At 47.8% G+C, this 17,294-nt stretch overlaps 1 protein-coding gene across 6 annotated transcripts in view; it reads left to right on the top strand.

Moving 5' to 3' along the window:
- The first annotated feature begins 10,885 nt into the window (after positions 1 to 10,885).
- The window catches only part of DDX3X (DEAD-box helicase 3 X-linked), a 32,639-nt gene continuing 26,230 nt past the window's right edge, over positions 10,886 to 17,294 (top strand). For 3 of the 6 annotated variants that reach the window (XM_006133959.3, XM_075912993.1, XM_075912986.1), the window contains exons 1-3: positions 10,886 to 11,616; positions 13,996 to 14,053; positions 15,181 to 15,231. In XM_006133959.3, coding sequence (XP_006134021.1) covers positions 11,572 to 11,616; positions 13,996 to 14,053; positions 15,181 to 15,231 — 154 coding nt within the window. In that variant the 5' untranslated portion in view covers positions 10,886 to 11,571. The remainder of the gene's footprint in view (positions 11,617 to 13,995; positions 14,054 to 15,180; positions 15,232 to 17,294) is intronic. The other 3 variants (XM_006133965.4, XM_006133963.4, XM_006133961.3) reach the window with 1 other exon arrangement.

The following is a 17,294-nucleotide window of genomic DNA, read 5'->3' as shown; positions in this document are numbered from 1 at the left end:
CAATCTCCATGACTTTATCTCACTTCTCTTTAAACTCTGTTCTAGTTCTAGCCTTCACAGCCTCCTGCAGCAAGGAGTTCCACAGGTTGACTCTTTGCTTTGTGAAGAACTACTTTCTGTTACTAGTTTGAAGCCTGCTACCCATTCCTTTCCTTTGGTGTCCTCTAGTCCTTCTTTTATGGGAACTAATGAAGAACTTTTCTTGATGCACCCTCTCCACCCCACTCATGCTTTTATAGACCTCTATCCTATCCCCTCTCAGTCTCCTCTTTTCTAAACTGAAAAGTCCCAGTCTCTTTAGCCTCTCTTCATATGGGACCTCTTCCAAACCTCTGATCATTGTAGTTGCCCTCCCTTCTCCCACCCTCTCTCTTCCCCTCTCCCACCTCCTTTTCCCAGTCTCCCCGAGTTTTGTTCAATAAAGAGAGATTCTATTTTTGACCACGTTTTCTTTATTTTGTACATGAGGAAGGGGGGGCTAGGGAGGGGTAAGTGGAAGGAGGTGAGGGAGGAATGGGTACGAGCCCCCAATGGGGAGGACTGGGCTGGCTCTGCGGGCTTCTGGGGGTGGAAGCTCTCCTGCAGCCCCCAATTGCCCCCTCTCCCCAGATGGCAGCCTGCAGCAAGTGCAGCCGGGCTGATGGCCAAGTGCTGTGATGTGCCCAGTGTGGGCACTCAGGGCACTCCAAGTCAGGACTGCTTTGCAAGCGGGGCACCTCTGAGAACTGTCTGTCCGGGGTGGGGGTCCGGTCCCTTTAAGCACAGCCCTCGGCTAGCCTGAGACAGCAGCTCCACGCTCTAAGTCCTCCTCTGATGCCCTGCCGGCACTGCTTCTGGCCACCCTTATCCCCGGTTCAGGGTCCACTTAATGTGGACATGCTAGTTCGAATTAGCAAAACGCTAATTCGAACTAGTTTTTAGTTCTAGATGCGTTAGTTCAAATTAGCGCTGTAGTGTAGACATACCCTGGGACCCATCTTTGACCAAGCCATTACACATTAGGATAAGGTTGTTGCTGTGAGTGTTGCACAAGTCTCTCATGGACGGTATGCTCTCTGTCCTGGATGAAATACAGATGAATGCACCTCTGAATCCTCAGAGGAGAAATCCCAAATATCTGATAATTTTGGGCAGAACCTATTGGAGCTGGGGATAACTAGCTCAAGCACTGGGATGGCGGTATTTGGGATACCATCAGAGATGTGCATTCCAACTACACTGGCCAGAGGCGTAGTGAGGGTGTTATGCACCCAGGGACAAAGGCCAAATTTGCACACACACACCCGCCACACAGCAGGGCCCTGAACCTGGCACACAGCTGAGCCTGACCCTGGGAAGAGGGGGGAGAGCTTGTACTGCATCTTCCTCTGTCCCCTCCAGTTTGGGACCAGGCCCCCATATGCACTAACCCGCTGACGGAGATGGAGGAGGGTCGGGCTGGGGGAGGAGAAGTGGGGAGGAGGCTCCAGGCGGCAGCTGCGGGCAGAGGAGCAGGCGAGCCGAGTGATGACATGGGGGAATCGAGGGGGGCTAAATTGGCACCCCCCCCCAGCGTGGCACCTAGGGCAACTGCACCCCCCACTACACTACTGGCCCAGGCTTTGCAGAAGCTTTGGAGGTAACAGTACCATATGTTAAAATACAGGTAGGCACCACAAGCATTGGTACAGACTCAGTGTTCCCTCTAAGCTATGCAGCAGCACAACTTCACAGGTGATTAATCAGCCCTGCCCAGTCAGAGGCTCAGGGCTCTGTACATGGAGCTGACTGACTGGGCGGGGCTGATTAATCACCTGTGAAGCTGCACTGCTTCACTGCTAAGAGGGAACAGTGTACAGACTGTAAACCTTCTTGCATCAGTTGGGATACTGGTAACAAGAGGCTAAGCTGGTCTCTTGTGGATGCATAAACCTTCAGGGTGGCTGAGAACATCAATAACTGCTCCCTTTGCTGAAAAGATGTCAGCAGATGCCCTCAATGGGCCTGTCTCAGACTCCAGAGCCAGCAATTCCTTCTTAGCTGAAGGGTGCTCCAGCAAGTAACTATCACCCAAATACCGATTTTGTGTCTCTTCACTCTGTCACATACCCTCCCAAATGAGGCTTGAGAATCGAAGTATTTTCTTTGGTATAAGGAAATGGGATCAAGAAGTTGGAGACATCTCTGAGGAACTCTATAAAAAAGCCAAATGGGTTGGGGCACTCTCCACGTTGAGTCCAATGGGCATCAAAGTGCTGTCTCCATGAGTAAACATTTGAACCTCACCCACTCAATCTTTGAGCAGGGCTTAAATCCCTTAAAATGCGACATTTGTCTCATGTGGGATTTTCCCAAACATTTCAAATAGATCAGGTGTGGATCACTGACCGGCCAATGCTTAGTGCAAGTTTAACTGGACATACAACCTGGTGAACATGGCATCGTTCTAGAACCGATCCCAGTACTGAAAAAGAAAAACTAGTCCAAAAAGACCTAAAGCTAAAACCTATCACTAAAACTAACAAACTTAGAATCAGAGAACTGGAAGAGACCTCAAGAGGTCATCAAGTCCAGCCCCCTGCCCAAGGCAGGGCCAATCCCAATTAAAGCAACCCAGCCAGGGTTTTGTCAAGCCAAAACTTAAACACCTCTAGGGATGGAGGCTTCACTACTTCCCTAGGTAACCCATTCCAGTGCTTCACCACCCTCCTCGTGAAATAGTTTTTCCTAATATCCAACCTGGATCTCTCCCTCCGCAACTTGAGATCATTGCTCCTTGTTCTGCCATCCATCACTACTGTGAACAACCTTTCTCCAGCCTGTTTGGAATGTCCCTTCAGGAAGTTGAAGGCTGCTAGTAAGTCTCCCCTCACTCTTCTCTTCTGCAGACTAAATAGACCCAACTCCCTTAGACTCTTCTTGTAGGTCATATGCTCCAGCCCCCTAATCATTTTGGTAGCCCTCCGCTGGACTCTCTCCAATGCATCCACATCCTTCCTGTAATTGGGGGCCCAGAACTGGACACAATACTCCAGATGTGGCCTCACCAGAGACGAATAAAGAGGAATAATGACATCTTTGGATCTACTGGCCATGCTCCTTTTAATACAACCTAATATGCCATTAGCCATTTTTGGCTACAAGGGCACACTGACTCATATCCAGCTTCTCATCCACTGTAATCCCCAGGTCCTTTTCTGCAGAACTGCTACTTAGCCAGTTGGTTCCCAGCCTGTAACAATACTTGGGATTCTTCCATCCCAAGTGTAGGACTCTACACTTGTTCTTGTTGAACCTCATCAGATTTCTTGTGACTCAATCCTCCAATTTGTCTAAGTCACTCTGGACTTTATCCCTTCCTTCCAACCTATCTACCTCTCCTCCTAGCTTAGTGTCATCCACAAACTTGCTGAGGGTGCAATCCATCCCCTCATCCAGGTCATTAATAAAGATGTTGAACAAAACTGGTCCCAGAACCAAACTTTGGGGCACTCCACTAGAAACCAACCACCATCCTGACATCGAGCCGTTGATCACTACCGAGTGTGCCCAACCTTCCACCAGCTTTCCATCCCATATTATCCATTTATCTAATCCACATTCCCTTAACTTGCTGGAAAGAATATTCTGGGAGACTGTATCAAAAGCCTTGCTAAAGTCAAGGTATATCACATCCACTGACTTTTCCATATCCACAGAGCCAGTTACCTCATCATAGAAGCTAATCAGATTGGTCAGGCACGACTTGCCCTTTATGAATCCATGCTGAGTATTCCTGATCACCTTCCCCTCTTCCAAGTGCTTCAAAATGGATTCCTTGAGGATCCCCTCCATGATTTTTCTAGAGACTGAGGTAAGACTGACCAGCCTATAGTTCCCTGGATCATCCTTCTTCCCTTTCTTAAAGATGGACACTACACTTGCCTTTTTCCAATCATCTGGGATCTCTCCCGATCGCCACGACTTTTTGAAGATAATGGCCAAAAGCTCAATGACACTAGGTTACCACCCTCATCCAGTAGGGGGCGCACACCCTCATCACCTCCTTCTTGCTACATGCTTGTAGAAGCCTTCTTGCTACATACCTGTTGTGACGGGCTGACCTCGTCACCCGTGCCGGGTCCAGGCATGCTAACAGCTCGCGCTGCGAGCAGGGGGCCGGGTGAGCGCCGGCTGTGCCGGCGCGGTAAGCTAGCGGCCGCTTTTAAGCGTGGCACCGGCACACCTGGGGGGGGGATGCACCCGGAGGGCGGAGAGGGAGGCAGAGGACGCCGAGATAAGGAAGGGGAGGTGAGAGGATCACCGGGGGGGCTCGCGGCGGTTGAGCGGGGAGGCGTCACCCTCCGTCCCCAAGGCAGCGGGGGAAGTGGTGACGGGGAACCCGAGCCTGGACCAGCGGGACCCCAGGCCATGGAGGTATGGCAAGAAGATACCAGCCCAGAGGCAAGCAGAAGCCGTCCGCAGGCCGGAGAGACCCCGCAACCAGAGAAGGTACCTAGCCCCCTTCCCCTAGCAGTGTGCCGGGCCGTGACGGCGACTGGCCCCACGGAGGAAAAGGGGATCCCACGGCACCAGAGCAACCTGTAAGGGAGGGGCCCGGTGTAACACTCGGACCTTGGGGAAGTGAAGGCACCCGGGAGTACGGGAGGTCCAGGACATCCCTCCATCACGCCCGAGGGGCAGGAGGCGATCCGACCACGGCGGGACTCACGGACTGGTGAGAGCTAGACTTTGGGGGAACAAGGACTGGGAACTTGGCGGGCCCCAGAGCCCCAGGGCATAAGAAGGGGGGCTCTAGTCATATCGGGGCCACCCCAATATAGGAGAACCCTACTACGCCCTATAGGCCTAGAGCAAATGACCAGAGGGCCGTGGAACGAGGTGGAAAGGTAGTTCGAATTAGAAAGCCTAATCCAAACTACCTACTCCGTGCCGCGTGTAGCTGCGGGCACAGAGTCCGCACTAACGGGGATTTAAAAATGGCGGCACCCAGCAAGATGCAAATGAAGCCCGGGATATTTAAATCCCGGGCTTCATTTGCAACTTCGAATGACTACATTAACCACCCTAGTTCGAACTAGGGTGGTAGTGTAGACATACCCTGAGGGAGTCAAAGTCTGCTTTTCTGAAGTCCAAAGTGTGTATTTTACTACTCTCTTTTCTTCCTTTGGTCAGGATCCTGAAATCTACCATCTCACGATCATTGCTTCCCAGGCTGTCACTCACCTCTACTTCCCCTATTAGTTCCTCCCTGTTTGTGAGCTGCGCACGGTCCCAGTCGGATCCTTCAGCACTTGTACCAAGAAGTTATCCCCAGCATTCTCCAAAAACTTCCTGGATTGTCTGTGTACTGCCTTATTGGTCTCCCATCAGATGTCAGGGTGATTAAAGTCCCCCATGAGAACCAGGGCCTGTGATCTGGAAACTTCTCTTAGTTGTCCAAAGAAAGCCTCGTCTACCTCATCCACCTAATTCGGTGGCCTGTAGCAGACACCAACCACAACATCACTGCTGTTGCTTACACCTCTAAACTTGACCCATAGACTCTCAAGAGGCTTTTCTCCCTCTATATGCTGGAGTTCTGAGCAATCATAGTGCTCTCTTCCATACAGTGCAACTCCTCTTTTTCTCCCCTGCCTGTTCTTCCTGAACAGTCTATACCCTTCCATGACAGTGCTCCAGTCATGTGAGTCATCCCACCAAGTCTCAGTTATCCCAATCAAATCATACTTCTTGGACTGGGCCAGGGCCTCCAATTCTTCCTGTTTGTAACCCAGGCTTCTCGCATTGGTGTACAAACACCTTAGATAACCAGTTGATCGCCCTACCCTCTCCATTCGAATCAGGGGTCCTCCTTTGTTCCTCGTTCCTCTTTGCATTTCTTCCCGGTATCCGACTTCCTCACAGCCCTCAGGGTTTTGGTCACCGTCCCCCAATGAACCTAGTTTAAAGCCCTCCTCACTAGGTTTGCAAGCCTGCCCGTGAAGATGCTCCTTCCTCTCTTTATTAGGGGGATCCTATCTCTTCCTCACAATCCTTGTGCCTGGAACATAGTCCCATGATTGAAGAAACGAAAGCCCTCTCTCCGACACCGCCTGTGCAACCACACATTTACTTCCTCAATTTGGCAATCCCTGCCAAGTCCTTTCCCTTCAACAGGAAGGATGGACGAGAACACCACCTGCGCTCCGAATTCTTTGATCCTTCTTCCCAACTCTACGTAATCCGCAGTAACCCACTCAAGGTCATTCTTGGCCATATCATTAGTTCCCACATGGAGAAGCAGGAAAGGGTAGCAATCTGAAGATTTGATCAGTTTTGTAAGACTCTCAGTCAAATCCAGAATTCGAGCTCCTGGTAAGCAACACACCTCTCGAGATTCCAGGTCCAGATGGATGGCTCAGTCCCTCTTAGGAGGGTGTCCCCGACCATCACCACCTGCCTTCTTCTTTTGTGGGTGGTGGTTGTGGAACCCCCATCTCTAGGACTATGCATCCCATGCCTTCCAGAGAAGTGGTTCCCTTCTGATTTCTTCCTTGAGAGGTCCCTTCCAAAGCATTCACCATCGCAGAGCCTGTGGAGAGATCCTGAAAGAATTACTTACATCTGTAGCAATGGGGCATTCCTGTACTGGCCTTTTTTTCCTTCTAGAAGTTACATGCTGCCAGTTCTCTTCCTCATCCTGTACTGCCCTCTCTGGCTCTTCCACCTGCCTTGCAGGATTAAACGCTGCCTTCTATCGAGGAAGTCTTCATCCTCTCTGATCGAGCGGAGGGTCAACACTTGGGCCTCCAGTCCTCTAATTTTTTCTTCCAAAATGGCGACCAGCTTGCACTTAATGCAGATGAGATCCCTTCTTTCTTCCAGGAGGAAGACAAACATGGCACATGCTGTGCAGGTAACAACAACAGACCTATCACTATTCATACCTGCTGTCCTAAAAAAGGGTTTAAAGGAAAGGCAAGAATATCTTGCCCCCTTCCCAACACCCTCTCTAAACTCCGTTCGCAATCACCTGTTCATAAGTTCCCTGGTCGCTGACTCACTCCTTTATAAAGCCCTGGACCGCCTGATAGTCCCTCCCCCACCAAGGCTCAGCCAAATCAGCAGAGGCTTCTAGATTTCACACTTTAATTAGAAGGCAACAGTTTCCAGCTGCCAGTCACAGCACACACTCTGTGAGAGTTGGGGGGGGAGAAGGAGCAGGGAAAGGGAAAAGAAAAAGAAAAAAAAACCACACACACACTACACTCACAAACACAAACTCAACACACAGCAAGAAAGCCCCAAACACAACACACACTACAGATAGTCACTTCCCTCAAGAGTCCTGTAGTCACTTCTCCCTTACCTGGAGAACTCTCTCTCTAAACTCCCTGTTTGCAATCACCTGTTCGCACTTAAATAATGCCTAACAAAAAACAATTCATATATAAAGGAGAGAAGCGTTTATGATAAGTCTGAGATCTCTTCAGTAGCTATTGCTGAGAGTAATGGTTGATGAGGAGGTTTAGGGGTACCTCCATGCTCTTATACCGGCACACAGCGGCATGTGACAACTCTGCATGAGGCACACACATACTTACTATGGAATGAACACAAGCAACCACTTGAAAAAATAAATATTTATTAGGTAACAGAAACTGACTCTATAGTTTGGTGAATAGGCTACTCATCTGAATATGGAAGAGTATTCATAAAATATCCAGTTATATCCATAAAATATCCAGTTATTCATACAAAGTGGAACAACTTCAATGAAAGAGACTGGAGGCTACTGGATATTTTCTCACTCTCTGTCACAGATATGCACAGACCACCTTTGTTTGTGAGTACACTCAGAGCATGCCTACAGAATCAGTCTGTTGGTGAGATAGGCAAGAGAACATGAAGTATGATAATTCTGCTTTGGGACTGTCAAAGCTTTGGCTTGGGCTACACTTCTGAGCTATATGTGGCAGCATCAAAACTTAAGCAGATTTGTGCATGTTGGACAGTGAGAACGTAGATATCTATAGACAGGCAACTACTAAGCAGTGCTTTTAAGTATGTCAGTGCTGCCTAGTTCAGATTTAGGTGCTCAGAAAGACAGGAACTTAATTATGTTAGTGAATCTGGCTCAAAGTATTGTCAAATGCAGAAAATGAATGAAGTGACAAACAAGGAAAAAAATACATCTCTAATCAATGGCAGGAGTCAGGTGCATATAGTTATCTTCACACTAAAAACTCCAATCCTGCCATTTGTTCTGTGAGGGGAGACTTCAATGAAACACTGATTTTGCCCTGTAATACACAGGCAACCTGCTGCAGTGACACAGAGCTCTATCACCTTCAGTGAGGCTCAGCAGACACCAGGATTTGCATGCACACACTGATTGCAGGATGGGATCTACATAAATATGGTCCCTTTACAGTTTGTTGAATGAAAAGGGACTAATCACTCTCTGATTCTTATGTAATATGACAAATAATGCTCCTGTGTCAGGGTGGCAAACATTGCAGGGAAATGTTTAAATCCAAACAAAATGTAGAAGAAAATGAATTAAAACATGTCTGTTAACATTAGGTTTTCTAGAACCCTTTCCCCTCTAAACACTAAGTATGGGTTCTAAACAACCCAACAGTTTTCCTTTAAAATACAGAGCCAGTAATTTTTATACCAATCTCAGGTATCATTGGTGATGGAGACACACCTACAAATATTTAAATTACATAAATAGACACATCTGGGGAACACACATGCTTTTAACTCTGTTGAGACATTTGGCTTGGAGAGCTTTATGGAGGAACAAACCAGAAGAATGGTAAGTATTTTGCTTAAAAACAGAAACTATGCTCTTTTAGCTGGTTGTCTGTGAAAGGGACTCTGGTACAATTCATTTGGAAGGTTGCTTGCTTATACTTAAGTCTGCTAAGAGTTTAATCCTAGGAGAGGACTTCAAGCTTTAGGGTTTCAACTTCAGGGAAAGTTGTGGGGAATCTGCTTATGAATTTGGGGGTAGGAGATGGTTGCATATCGCATCTGAATAGAAAAGGATTTTGATGCACAAGTGTTATAGAAGAGTACAAAAACAATGGTCTTTATGATTAGATGGTACTGCTCTCCTTGCCTGTCTTTGTAAAGGAAGAGCCCTTGCCAAGTGGATGATGTGGCTGTGTGTGCTCCCCTACTTTTCCCACAGGTAGCTAAGGGTGTTTCTATGTTGTATAGGTTAAGTTAGAGTATTCTGTTGGAATGTGGAAGGTTCATTTTCCACCTCTGCTTAGTGGAATAAAAGGGATTTCCAATCTTATGTCTTGGGAGTGTCCTAACCACAGAACTATGAGCTATTCTGAAAGGGTGTGCACATATGTATCATTTTCACTCTCTCCTGCCAGTGCTATTCCACGGTGATGCTTATGAAACTTAAGAGGCTGGAGACCCCGGCTCAAGTCCTTATGGCCCATGAGGCAGAGAGAGGCTTTGACTTTAGGTCTCTGATCTCAGGTGAGAGTTATAACCACTAATTACACAAAAGGGAGACACCAAATCCTCAGGTGTTATAGGATCTGATTCAGTACATGTGCTCAGAACTCCCTTACCAGATTAGGCTCGCCAGGCTAGGTAGACAGAGTAATACCTATCTTTATCTGGCTTGAGGCACTTGCTGGGACTTATACCGAAGACAGGTGTTGCACACATGCCCAATAGCAAAAATTAAAATACCTATGTCATCTCTGACTGTAGTTCTCAAACTTATTTGATAACCCCCCTTCTTTGTGTTTCCATTTATAAAATGATGCCCCCTTTCCCAGTTGCTGCTCTTTTGCAACCTAGCTCTAAGGACTGACCAGAGTGGTGGCTGCCAGCATGGGGTCTCCACCTCTGAAGGCAGCATCGCTACCAGCAGCAGTGCAGAAATTAGGATGACAAGCTCATCTAACACTTACTTCTGTGCTGCTGTTGCCTTCAAAATTGGGCACCCAGCCAGCGACCACTACTCTCTGGCCACCAAGCTCTGAATCTTCTCTCTAAAGCTTCTCAACCCTCCTCCCCCCCCCCCCAAGCTTTTCTCTAGAGCAAAAATCTATGTGCCAAGGAAAAAGCAGCTTTTGAGCACTGTTGTGGAGGAGCTTGGTGATACCAAACTAAACTTTGTGGATCTAAGGACTAGAGGCTGTGATCAAGGCCCAGCGAAGTCCCATACAAATATGTAGTTAAAAGGCAATTCCTTCCCTGATTACACACTTATAGATCAGAACCCTAGATTTGATGGGACTACTCATTGGTATTACTAATACAGAACCCAAGCCTAAATTCACGATACAGCAGGTGGAGGAAACAAGGTTGTTCAGAAATAAACAATCATGCTCTTGCATAGTAAAGAAGAGCTTGTTGCCAGCCACCTCTGGCTACGGGCCTGTCGCCGACATTAGCAGCCTGCTGACTCGTGAGGAGCAGGTGGTGACTTTGTGGCGTTCGATGGGCAAGTGGGGAATGGCCCCGAGGCAGGCGCAGCGGGTGAGCCGGAGCTGCCGTCACCGCAACCGAACTCCACGGCTGACACCTCTGCCCATGGAGCTGATGGGCACAGCAGGGTCTTCAAGGCCAGAGCGGCGCAGCAGGCACAGGCTGCCTGGGGCAGGGAGCGCGGAGGCGCAGCCACTGTGGGGTGCTAAGGGGGTGGGGCGGGTTGTGGTGACGGGGGCCACTAGGCCAGGCTGCCCGCATCCCCCGGGGAGACACTGGGGCCGGCGGGCGCTACCACAAAGCACCAGCCCGCGGGGACGCCCCTCCCCCGCCCCGTTGCCTGGGCTCCCTCCCTAGGTCACACTCGGGCCGGACGGTGACGCCGCGCCCCAGCTGCTCGCGCAGTTTCTCTGCCGCGCCCGCCGCGGCTCGCAGGGCTCAAGCCGGGGCCTCCATTAGAGCTTGCGCAGCGCCGCCGGCGAAGCTCGCAAGATGGCGGCGGGCCCGTGCAGGGCCGCCCACGTGACCTAGATTCCGGCTCTTTCTGGAGAGAACGATCTGTCCCCGCACGAGAGCAGGGCTGTATGAGCGCTCTCGCGAGCTCCGAGTCGAAGGGAGGGGGAGCGCGAAAAACTCTCGCGAGATTTCTGGAGTTTTTTTTTTCTCCCCTAGAATCCGGAATTGGAAAGGGGGAGGGGAGAGAACACCCAGGAGGGGATCTCGCGGTATCTTCCAGGGAAGCCGAACAGCTCCCCTTGGGGTCATAGAGGCCCATGGTAGAAGACCTCACACGACTTCACCTCCGTCGAAAGCCGAGGGGACGAGCCAGCGGAGATCTCGCGATAATTCTGCATTCCCCTCCCCCCCCCGTTAGTACAAAGCTGCCGGTTCTCTCGCGAGATCCTTGCAGCAAGTGGTGGGGGAAGGGAACGAGCCGAAAGTGGGCGTAGTTTGCGTGCTGAAGTCAGCGCGCTGGCAGGGAGGGGGCTAGGGTATATAAAGGCCCGGCCGAGGCGGGGGGGTTTCAGTTAGAGAAGTGAAGCGATTCGAGGCGGACAAGCAGCAGCTGCGGCGAGTTCGAAACCCGGCGAATCTGATTCTCTAGACGCGGAGCGCGACCTCCCGAGACGATCTCTCGTTATGAGTCATGTGGCGGTGGAAAATGCCCTCAGTCTAGACCAGCAGGTGAGGGAGCGCCGGGGCCGCGCGATCAGCGCCGGGGTCAGGGAGCTGCGTCGAGTCGCGATTGTTCTGAGAGCGGCCAACTCCGCCTCCATCCTCGGCGATGGCGTCGCGATAATTTTTTTCTTGTTTACGTGTCTCCCCCCCCCCCCCCCCCCCCCCCCCAGCTCCCGCCGGCTTCTGCGCATTTAATTGTTGCGCAGTTTCGGTCGTGGGGCGATTCGTCGCCGCCTTGTGTCGGGGGGGGGGGTGCTGGCCGCAGGGATGCGCGTGTCGCGGCGGTCTGACGGGCGGGCCGCAGCCCGGCTTTTGTTGCGGCCGGACCCCTGGCGGCGGCGGCGGGGAACGGCTGGGGGGGGGGGGGGGGGACAATGGCGGCCATTGTGCGTGTGACGGAGGCAAGCGGCGGGGCCGGGCCTTTGTCTCGCGCGCTCCGGGGACTGGCGCGCGGGCGGGGAGGGGGGGGCGGGGAGACCTCTTTGTTCTCGCGGCCGCTGCTGCTGCTGGCCTGGGCACCGGTGACGTAGCTGGGCCGGGGCTCGATTTACACGCAACCGGCGAGTCTCCCGGGCGGACTCGGTTTCGTGCCTCCCCTCTGCTCCCTCCCTTCCCGCGGGGCGGGGACTCGGGCAGCCGCTTCTAACGGGACAGAGGTCGCAAGCGGCCCCGTCGGCCTCCTGTATCTGCGCTGAGCTTGGACGCAGCGCCTGTTCCGTGGGAGCGCGGAGAGGCTGGGGCTGGCCGCGCCGCGAGCCCTCCCGTTAGGGGAGTCTGGGCCTCGGTGGGCGGCGCTGTGACTGGGAGCCCGCTCCCCATCCCTCCCCCGCCTCTTGAACAGTGCGGCAGCCATCTCAGCGCGGCGGTGCAGCAGGGATTTCAGATGCTGTAGGGAGCAGCCGCCCGGCTAATCTGGCAGTAGGTCACGTGTTTCCTCGGAGCAGGGACCGGCTGTCTGACCTACTTCGAGAGGAAATGCCAGGGCAGAGGCCGCAGCGACTCTCTCTTCATAAAGCCGTTCTCACCGCTTCACGAATTACTAGGCTAAAATGGCAGGCTGTGATAAGGGTGCAATTTTTTCGGAATCGGTGGAATCTCTGATTCCCGTCTCCCCATGGTCCCCTCTCCCCCCCCGAATTGTTGTCATGCTTGTCACATTCTAAACACATGCTGTGTATTTTGCAGAGTAATGGAAGAAATGAGTAAATTTTAAAGAGGGAGTTAAAACATGTTATGTAAAAGGAAGTAATCCTTCTTTCTCTCACCCGTCCCTCATACAAGTCAGTGTTGTGATGAAAAAGAGCCACATTGAAGGTTTCTTTCACTTTTCACATAAGCGGAAAGAGCACACTGTCAAAAGCCATCCTGTCTTATGCAATCATAGTTTCAGAGAACTGTAGAAACTTCTTGGTTTTAGCCTTTCTCTGAATCTTGCTCATCTTAATTCTCTGGGACTTTTTAAATAAATGATAGTTGACTTGTGCAGCTAGTAGACCACCTAACCTCACTTGAGTTTAATCTTTCGTTGTGGCAACAAAAGGCACACTGGATTTGCCTGTAGACTTATGATAATTTTTAGTAGTCCCTGTTAATAGGTGACATTGAAGCTATGAATGCAAGCAGGTTAACAGTTGAAGTAACATATTTAGTTATTGGCTGATTTGGTAGCAAAAGTTGTGTACACAGTCTTTTAATTCAACTTGCTGGTTTTGTATCTAAAAAAAATCTAAGAATCCAAAGCAACCCATATCTATGCTTAAGGTCTAGATTGAGTGCCATATAGTCATTTTGAAAGTGTTTACTATAGCAGTGCCTCCCAAACAGCATGATGCTTGGTTCAGTAAAAGGAAGCCATCTTGTGTGCTTACAATAAATAAAGTTTGATTTTTGTGTGTGTGCCTTAAAACTGTTCTGTTGCCACTTCTTGCACAACTCTGGTTTCTTAAAACTGTTTGAAATCCTAATAACTTCACGGAAAGCCCCCTTTTGGAATTTTTCCTGTGATCCTAAAGAAAATATGGGGGCCTGGTAGTAAGTTCAGTAGCATATGAGGGAAATGACTGCAAGTTTTGATTTGTTGAATTGCAATTGCTGGATGCTAGGTTCTGATTACCAAGAAGCCATTGTATGTGATCACATTCATTTGCGGGCACTGAAGCATTAAAAATGTCACACTATAAAAGTAGCATAGCATCAGATATCATGGGATCTGTTTTAACACTCTTGCAATTGCTTTTCCTGTACTCTGGAAGATGGTCTACTTGTTCTTATGAACATTTCCATTTCTCCAAACAGCCCAAATTTAATTAGTGATCGAATTCTTAATGTCACTAATATGTTGCCATCAATTTGTCAACTATAGAAATGCTATTTTTTTTTTGGTAGTTTGCTGGTCTAGACCTGAATAACTCAGACTCTCAGAGTGGCGGAAGCACAGCAAGCAGTAAGTATATATCTTAAAATGTATACGTTCTTTCTCTTTTGGCTAAAGTCTAAAAACATAGAAAAATAGCTGTTGCTTGTTTAGTATGTTTAAGTTTTCTCCTTTACATTAAATCAGTTTGAAATAAAAGGACTGTCTTTGGGGGGGGGGGGGGGAGGGGAGGGTGCACGGATTCCTTGAGTGGAATAGATTAATACTGCTTTCCTGTTTCAATACGAGCAGGTCTTCAAGGTTGAGACTGACTAGTTCTGGTCTCTCCACCAGAAGCAGGCATTTAGTTAGAAGCTAAGATGCATGAGGATTTAGTTAGTTACTAGGGCTGACTCTTGTCTTAACTCATTGTCATCTCAGAATCACAATCTACTTTCGCTTGGTAAGGCAGTACCACTTTGAAGATGCAAATTACATCTTGTGGCATACAGCATTAAATACATTTCTGGGAGGCTCTTTACTCTAGCACAGGACTGAAGCCCTGATATGGGTGGTGTCAATAGAGGCTGGAATTCCCTTTAAATTGTATGAATTTCCCATTATGATTCCTGTATAATATTTACACTCTAATCAAGAATATCTTGATTAGTCCAACTATTGATGTGCATCACTATTGGGGAAGCCAACAAGAAGCATTTCAATTGCTAGGGCAAGTCCTCTTAAAATGGTATTTGTGGTCACTGTTTCCTGAAGAGTCAACATATTAAAACTGAGCCCTACCTTTTGTCTCAGAAGCTGATGCTCAGGTTGGGTCAAATCTAGCTAGTCCCAACTCAAATGACCAAGGAAAACTAGAGAACCAGCCATCTCTTTGCTATGAAGCTCTAAAGCATAGAGCTGTTAGGTCAAACAGCACTATCACACTTGGGTTTAGTAGAATAGCTGCACAAGTAAGTTCTTTCAGAAAAATGTCCTATGCACTCTTGCAGTACAAATGCCTAGGTCATTGTACCTGCATTGACTTAGGCTGCTTTTAAGGTAGATTCTATGCCTCAATTATGGGCTAGTGGATTTGCATGAGGAGACTAACAGGCAGGTAATTGAACAAGCTCTGTGGTTGTGGTGAAAATAAATGTGGTGCTGCTACTAATACATTTTTGTACGTGTTTCTTTAACAAAACCTTTTTTCTTTTTAGAAGGTCGATACATTCCTCCTCATTTAAGGAATAGAGAACCTTCAAAACAGGGTATGTGTGTGTCAATGTGGTGGTATTTGTTAATGCTAACATACAGCAAAGGACACTTGCAAGTATCTAGTAATGCTTAAATTCTCATTTTGTCAGACATGCGTTTCAGATTGTTGATGCTTTACATCACTTTTCACAGTATAGATAACAATGTGCTACTTACTATGGCTTTCATTGGCTGCATCATTAGCTTAACTTCATTGAACTGTCACTTGAATATATTGTTCAGGATGTCTCCCAAGCTACTTGTGCAATGGGAGCCTGAGACTACATCAGCTTTGAAGTTGCATATCTCATAAACAAATGACAGTGTTCAAGCAAAGTAGACTATTTTAGTCCTATAAATGACTGTCCCTGTGGCAATCTCGGTTCAGCAGTATCTGTTCTAGTCACTCACTGGTGCTAGTGTGGGAATAATCTCTTTGAGAGCTGTGTGAAATCTGGGTAAATTAGTTAATTTCACTCCTGTCATTTCTGAGGAAGTAAACCAGCTGAATCCATTTTACTGTGAATAGAAGGCACTTGATTGAATTTAATCAATTTCAGGTGTAAGCATACTGTTTCTGGCTATTAAGAAGAGTAAAATTCTGATGTGCTTCAGTTAAGATTCAGTGTTATACCTGTTAAAATCTTGGGCATAGCAACAGGGTAGTCTGTGCCCTAGTCCTTTTTCCTGGGGTCCAAAAAAAATCAAGCTTTGGGTTCTCTGCTGCAATAAGGAAACAGAATATATAATAAACTGGTTTATATACTTGCATCAGATAAAATGGAACTGCCTGATCTATGGACAGTTTTTGGAATGCAAAGTTAGAAACTACATCCATATCAATGGAATATATAGCTGGGGAACTTAACCTCTTTTTCAGTCACAGAAGGAAATTCTTCCAATCAGCTCTGTAAATACTATTCACTCTACTGCAGTTGCATTTGGGCAGCATCCACTGAATAGGTGGAGCAAAAATGGCACAATTTCTCATCAGAACTGACAGCCCAATATATAGAGTTGGGCAAACAAAACTACAGCGTCTGACAATTGGTGTTACTGAAGTGTTAATCAGCTATGTCGTTACTTAATGCCAAGTAGCTAGTGGAAAGAATACTGATTAGCTTAAATCAGGAATTACACTAAATTCAGAGAAACCACAACTAATCCCAAAAATCACTGTGTATTGTTACTCTTTAAAAATGTTTTAAAACTACATTCTTATAATTAGTCAAATCTTGACTGTAGTTAAATATCAAGCCTCTTAAATAGAACATATGCAACTGGTTGTTAAACTTTTCGCAATCTAGTGTACTCTCTAATGGAGATCCCTGTGTGTGTTCACTTCTTGGATCTAGTCTAAATACTAATATTCCTGGGCTATTGTCACCAATTGGTTGTTTGGAGATATTGAAGTGGAATCTAATTGACTGTACAACTTTGTACTCCTGAAGCAGTTTCATACACAAGTGCTTTCTCAAACTTTTTAATAAAGTACCCCTTTTTAAAATAAGTACCCCCCCAGTACCTACATTTTTTTTCTACCATTGCATCTGAAAACTGTAACACAGTTGTTTAAACAACTTAATTGTAGCTGGGTGGGCAATATTATTTTTGTACTTTTCACACCCTAAAATTTCCAAATGCTGTAAAACTTAAAACAAATTCAGTTCTCCAAATTTCAGTTGTCCGCCTAATTTGTCTCAGTTGCCTCAACAGTACTTGTACCACTGGTTGAGAAACATGGTCATAAACCGTGAACAGACTTGCTCTGCTTTGAAAGCATTTATAAAAATTAAAGGTTAAAACTGTTGAGCAGAGCACTTATACTTTGACAGCTGGAAATACCTCTTCATTCTCCTAGGGTGGGGATTGCCTATAAACAGGTTGACTTGGTGCTGCTTTATGTTCTGACTAGGTCTACCTTGTGACTTTTTTTTGTGGCAGAAAATATGCTAGTGAGGGACTCAAATAAGTTGCTGCAACACTAGCATATTTTCTGCCATTTCTTTTTGCATAAGGGGTTTTTGTGCAAAAAGAAGCTGTGTAGCCGCTTCCCAAGATGCCTCTGCAGATCTTG

This window comes from Pelodiscus sinensis, chromosome 1, assembly GCF_049634645.1.
Source record: "Pelodiscus sinensis isolate JC-2024 chromosome 1, ASM4963464v1, whole genome shotgun sequence".
Lineage (NCBI taxonomy): Eukaryota > Metazoa > Chordata > Testudines > Trionychidae > Pelodiscus > Pelodiscus sinensis.
The sequence above is the reverse complement of the archived record's forward strand: the minus strand, read 5'-3'. Positions and strand labels throughout refer to the sequence as shown.